Raw genomic sequence first — 6,824 nt, forward strand, 5'->3', positions numbered from 1 at the left:
TTAGTTACTGGCCGGGCGCAGTGGCTTCACCCTTGTAATCCCAGCACTTTGGGAGGCCAAGGCAGGCAGATCACGAGGTCAGGAGATCGAGACCACGGTGAAACCCCGTCTCTACTAAAAATACAAAAAAATTAGCCGGGCATGGTGGTGGGCGCCTGTAGTCCCAGCTACTCAGAGAGGCTGAGGCAGGAGAATGGCGTGAACCCAGGAGGCGGAGCTTGCAGTGAGCCGAGATCGCACCACTGCACTCCAGCCTGGGCGACAGAGCGACACTCCGTCTCAAAAAAAAAAAAAAGTTAATTACCAAAATGTTAGCCATTTTACTTTTTTTAAATGTATTTTAATTGCATTTATTCTTTTTATAGTATGATACAGATTTTTATATTCTTGATAAATATCCATTGGCTGTAAGACCTTTCTATACCATGCCTGACCCAAGAAATCCCGTAAGTAGTTTGGTTTTAAGTAACCCATTTTGGGGCAGAAGGGAAATTTTATTGTCACTGTCAGATTGTATAATGGGGATAATGGTTTTCATTAATAATTTGCAGTTTTGATAGACATACGTATTACCACTGATGTCTGTCACCACTGGTCAAAATGATATTGTAAAATTTGAATATTCTAGAAAATTAGTTTTAAAAACCTATGTTAAAATCATTTTCCTTGGTCATTTTTCTGAAGATTTATGAGGGAGAAAGACTATGTAAATTATAAATAGTACTACTAGATTTGCATACTTTAGCAAATCATCCTGTCATTGACCTTAAACTGGGAATTCACTTGTATCCTGGGAGTTAATAATCTAAATAATGTCTTACGGTCTTTTACCGTTTTTCCATTTTAGTGGTTTCTAAACTTTACCATGCATCAGAATCACCTGAAGGCTTTTTAAAACACCAGTTGCTGAGGCAGAATTTCTCATTAGTTGCTCGGGAATGGGAGCCTGATAATTTGCAGGCCCCAACTAACAAATTTCTGGTAATACTGAAGCTACTGGTCCAGGAATCACACTTTGGGAACCACTGGTTTGTTGAAAGACAGGGGATTAAAGTAAAAAATAATAATAATTTAAAGACTCACACCTGTTGATAACTTGGAGTTCCAAACGTCACCCCAAAATCATACCATGCTTAAAAACATCTCAGATGATAAAATGAAATAAGGATCAGCACTACTTCTTAAAAATTAGATGTGGTGCTCTGATTTGTTATTGGGGGGTGTGGGAGGAGAGCACAAAATCTGATATAAACAAAGAAGTTATTCAGCCCTCAGTAGTTTAATTCTACTTTAGAGAACAAGGTTGCATTGTTAATTGTAGGAAAAAATGAACTTGCTCTTCATGCAGCAGAGATTTTTTTCCGTATATATGTAATAGAAGTAGGATGGTAGTCACTTGAGGAGTGGTGTTTTTCTCTTGCAGAAACAGTCCAACTCTTACGATATGTTCATGAGAGGAGAAGAAATATTGTCAGGAGCTCAAAGAATACATGATCCTCAGCTGCTAACAGAGAGAGCTTTACATCATGGAATTGGTAAACAACTTAAAATAATTTAGGAGAGTGTATATTCTGAAAATAATACATTGTAAACATTTAAAAGACTTCTTAGTCTTTTTAAAAATCTCCATTGAACAGTCATTGCTTTTGTGATCTTTTAAGATAAATAAGATGATAAATTATATTTTGTTTTGTGTCTTTTTGCAGATTTGGAGAAAATTAAGGCTTACATTGATTCTTTCCGCTTTGGAGCCCCTCCTCATGCTGGTGGAGGCATTGGTAATATTCTGTTATTGCTTACAAATAAGTTCATAAATTCTAAGTATAATACAAATTTGAATTACAAGAATTTTTAAAAGTGAATTACGACATAAGTGAAAATTTGATTTCCAAGAAAGAAAATAAACAGCTAATTTGTGTGTTATAAAATATTATTGTCATAAAGTTCTAGCCATTTTTTTCTCTTAAGAGTTTAGAAGCCAAATGTCTTGTAAGTGGAGTATCCTGTTTTCTCTCTGCTGCTGTGAGTTCATTCGCATTAGCACAAATTAAAGCTCTACCTTAAAATACCTCAAAGAGCTGCTAAGTGTTTTTATTGAGATGTAGCACTTGATTGACTTTAAGAACACTTCTACAGTATATGTAAGGGACTGCTCTGCAATTTAAAATGGGTAAATATTTAACTCATCTTTGGATGTCCATATCAAACACTCTTAAAAATTTTTTTGAATGTATAGTTTCATTGAAGTTTTTATTTGTTGTTTATTTTGGGGTTTTTTGGAAAATACAAAATGTACTTAAAAAATTTTCAAATTAAAATTGGTCGAGGGACAGTTTTTTCAACAGATGGTACAGAGAAAACTAATGTCCATTTGCAGAAGATTGAAATTAGACCCTTACCTAACATCATATACAAAAATTAACCCAAAATGGATCAAAGGCCTAAATGTAAAACCTACATATAAATGGCCAATAGGTATATGAAAAAACGCTCAGCATCACTCAACATTAGGGAAATATAAATTAAAACCTCAATGAGATCTCACACCTCTGGCTGTTAGTAAAAAGATAATGGATAATTGTTGGTAAGGATGTGGAGAAAAGGGAATCCTTGTTTGTAAATAGTTGATAGGAATGTAAAATTGGTACAGCCATTATGAAAAACAGGATGGAGATTCTTCTGGACATTACAAAGAGAATTACCATATGATTCAGGAATTCCATTTCTGGTCTTATATACCAAGGGAAATAAAATCAGCATGTTGAAGAGATTTGTGCACTCTCATGTTCAATGCAGCATTATTTACAATAGCCAAGATATAGAAATGACCTTAGTGTCCATCAGTGGATGAATGGATAAACAAAGTATAGATTGAGTATCCCTTATCCAAAATGCTTGGGACCAGAAGTGTGTCTGATTTTGGATTTTTTTCAGGTGTTAATCATATTTGCATTGTGCTTACTGGTTGAACATGCCAAATCTAGAAATCTGAAATGCTCCAATGAGCATTTTTGGTTTTTTTGTTTATGTTTTTGAGTATCATGTTGGCACTCAAAAAGTCTCAGATTTTGGAGCATTTTGGATTTTCATATTAGGAATACTCAAACCTATTTTATCTATATAGTGAAATAACACTCTGCCTTAAAAAAGAAGGAAATCCTATCATTTGTAGCAATGTGGATGAACATAGAGGACATCATGCTAAACAAATTAGCAACTCAGGCACAGAAAGACAAATACTGTGTGATCTCACATATATATGGTACCTTTTAAAAGTTGAACCCATAGACAAAGAGTAGAATGGTTATTGGATGGGGAGAAGATGGTCAAAGCTTATAAAGATTGAGTTAGGATGATTAAGTTCTGGAGATCCATTGTTCCACATTGTGACTACAGATAATAACGTGTGCTTGAAAATTGCTAAAAGAGTAGATTTTAAATGTTCTCTCCACAAAAAATATAGGTATGCAAGATGATAGATGTGTTAATTAGCTTGATTTAATCATTTCAGTGTATCAGAGTGTCACATCATACACTGTAAATACATACAATTTTTGTCAATTATAACTCAATAAAGCTGGGCAGAATTTTAAAAATAGCACCGGTTAAGGTCATTACATATGGTTTTTTGTTTTTTTAAGTTCTGGGATACATGTGCAGGATGTGCAGGTTTGTTACATAGGTAAACGTGTGCCATGGGGGCTTGCTGCATCTGTCAACCCATCACCTAGGTATTAAGCCCTGCATGCATTGCTCTTTTTCCTAATGCTGTCCCCTACCCCACCCTCCCGACAGGCCCCAGTGTGTGTTCCCCTCCTTGTGTCCATGTGTTTTCATTGTTCAGCTCCCACTTATAAGTGAGAACATGTAGTGTTTGGTTTTCTGTTCCTGCATTAGTTTACTGAGGATAATGGCTTCCAGCTTCATCCATGTCCCTGCAAAGGACATGATCTCGCTCCTTTTTATGGCTGCATAGTATTCCATGGTATATATGTACTATATTTACTTTATCCAGTCTATCATTGATGGGCATTTGGGTTGATCCCATGTCTTTGCTATTGTGAATAGTGCTGCAATGAACATACACGTGCATGTATCTTTATTACTCAGAATCCACAAGGGACTTAAACAAATTTTCAAGAAAAAGGCAAAACAAACAACCCCATTAAAAAGTGGGCAAAGGACATGAATAGACACTTCTCAAAAGAAGACATTTATGAGCCAACAAACATATGAAGAAAAGCTCAACATCACTGATTATTAGAGAAATGCAAATCAAAACCAAAATGAGATACCATCTCACGCCAGTCAGAATGGCGATTGTTAAAAAGTCGAGAAATAACAGATGCTGACAAGGTTGCAGAGAAATAGGAATGCTTTTACACTGTTGGTGGGAATTTTAAATTAATTCAACCATTGTGGAAGACAGTATGGCAATTCCTCAAAGATTTAGAACTGGAAATACCATTTGACCCAGCAGTCCCATTCCTTTGGATATAAACATGATTTTTTTTTTTTTTTTTTTTTTTTTTTTTTTGAGACGGAGTCTCGCTCTGTCACCCAGGCTGGAGTGCAGTGGCGCAATCTCGGCTCACTGCAAGCTCTGCCTCCCAGGTTCACGCCATTCTCCTGCCTCAGCCTCTCCCAGTAGCTGGGACTACAGGCGCCCGCCACCACGCCCGGCTAATTTTTTTGTATTTTTAGTAGAGACGGGGTTTCACCGTGGTCTCAATCTCCTGACCTCGTGATCCGCCCGCCTCGGCCTCCCAAAGTGCTGGGATTACAAGCGTCAGCCACCGCGCCCGGCCTTAAACATGATTTTTTTTAAGACTTATAGAGATGAATGACAGTGATGATTGCACAACACTGTGAGTGTATTTGGCACTACTATACTGGACACTTAAAAATGGTTCAGATGGTAGATTTTATGTTATACGTATTTTAACACTATTTTTTTAATTGGAGGAGGAAAAAGAATAGTGCGTATTCGCCTCCCTACGGGAAAGCATTGTTTCTAGTTTTCAGCTTAACCTTTGCAAAGATACCTTTGCATATACGAAAAGACACACACATTTCTTTAAATATTTTTACACAAATTGCAGCATACTATTATATATAAACCATTTAGTACTTTGCATTTTTTACTTAATGTATCATTTTTTTAATGAGTCCAGATAGAGAAGAAATACTTTAATGTATCTTGTAATTTGTTTCTTATCAATACCTGAAGAGCTTTTTCATTCTTTTCACATCTCTACATAGAATCAATTGAAAGGAGGGACCATAATCTTGTTAACCACCTTCCAAAAATCAGTTTCTTCTTTACAGTCAAAACACTTAGTATAATAATGTACTCCAGAGCTTTTTATCATAAGGTCAACCATGTTAAATGTCTATAGAATTAACAGTAAATTTTCTCATACTTCTATTATTGCTTAAGCAAGTTTATGGCTCTCATCCTCATTGCCTGGACTGTATAATCAGAGTGTGGTATCATTGGAAACATTCAAGCTTATAAATTTTCTTATTGTTTACATCATAGATTTTGTTCATTCTTATAGATTTTTGTGGTTCACATTTTAGACTCCTTACCACTTAAGGATATATTACTTAGTCCTTTTCATTTATAGTAGCATCTTTATTCTGAATCAATACTCAAAACAATTTTAAATAAACCCAAAATAATAGGAGTCATTTTCTTTCCTAACAAGGAAAAGTATTTAGTTTAACAATTTCATTTATGTCTGTAGTTCTAAGTAAGACCCTGAGAGATTTTCAAAAAGGAATTAATCATTATTTTTGTCTTCCCCAGGATTAGAACGAGTTACTATGCTGTTTCTGGGATTGCATAATGTTCGTCAGACCTCCATGTTCCCTCGTGATCCCAAACGACTCACTCCTTAAATTCACACTTTGCCACTTAACTCCAGTGTGGATGACAGAGCAAGACCCAGCCTCAAAAAAAAAAAAAAAAAAGCCACACTTACACTTTTCAGTAACTTGCTAGTGCACAGGCTGTACTTTAGGTACTTAAAATATGCACTAGAATAAATTTGCAAGGCCCTAAAGTATCACTGTTATTTTTGGAGTAATTCAGTATAGATTCGTTTAAAAAAGATTTTTATAACTTCAGACATGCATCAGTAGGAAATACTTGAGAAATTCATATGGTTATGTTAAAAATTCATATTCTGTTACTACAGTAAACGTTAAGAGTTTTAAACAGTTAAGATTGTACAATTTTTTTTCTTTTCTATATTACAAGGGCCCCAGTGTTGATGTCTTAGATTTTCAGTATTTGAACTTATTTTTTTAAATTCTGACATTGGGATAAGAATAATTCAGGTAGCATCTGAAATTTTAATGAATGTATAATTGGCATATCTTGGAAAATTAACCAGAAAGTATCACTTCTTAAAAGTTATGCCTAGAAATTAGGTAAAGCTAAACTACTGGTTAGAAAGTATTCAGTGTAATATTGTATTAATTTGTTAAATTCTAAACTTGAATTTCAATAAAATTTTAAAGCTAATTATAGTTTGTTTTTGTGTAACTTTGTGGCCATTTGATTTTATAAGTGGTGCTAGGCATTTATAATTTGGGAAAAGAAAAAATACACAACTAGTTTATATAAATGAAGACTAATAAGTTGACAACATGTATTCATTTCAGGATATTAGTTTAGATGGGCGTAGGGATAGAGCTCTTAAAGTTGACAGCTTGGGTCGGTTGACAGAGTTCATTTCACGTGGGTTAAAATATATTGCAGAATTTTGTTTGATTTTTAACTGGAACTGGTACTGATACTTAGTGAACGTAAGTAA

At 34.8% G+C, this 6,824-nt stretch overlaps 1 protein-coding gene across 2 annotated transcripts in view; it reads left to right on the plus strand.

Annotated features, from left to right (window-relative positions):
- DARS1 (aspartyl-tRNA synthetase 1) overlaps positions 1-6,532 on the plus strand; it is an 84,752-nt gene extending 78,220 nt beyond the window's left edge. Inside the window, exons 13-16 of one of the 2 annotated variants that reach the window (XM_003267607.3) lie at positions 366-446; positions 1,424-1,535; positions 1,707-1,778; positions 5,813-6,532. In XM_003267607.3, coding sequence (XP_003267655.1) covers positions 366-446; positions 1,424-1,535; positions 1,707-1,778; positions 5,813-5,904 — 357 coding nt within the window. In that variant the 3' untranslated portion in view covers positions 5,905-6,532. The remainder of the gene's footprint in view (positions 1-365; positions 447-1,423; positions 1,536-1,706; positions 1,779-5,812) is intronic. The other variant, XM_030800908.1, reaches the window with a different exon arrangement.
- The last annotated feature ends 292 nt before the right edge of the window (positions 6,533-6,824 follow it).

This window comes from Nomascus leucogenys, chromosome 20 (genome assembly GCF_006542625.1).
Source record: "Nomascus leucogenys isolate Asia chromosome 20, Asia_NLE_v1, whole genome shotgun sequence".
Lineage (NCBI taxonomy): Eukaryota > Metazoa > Chordata > Mammalia > Primates > Hylobatidae > Nomascus > Nomascus leucogenys.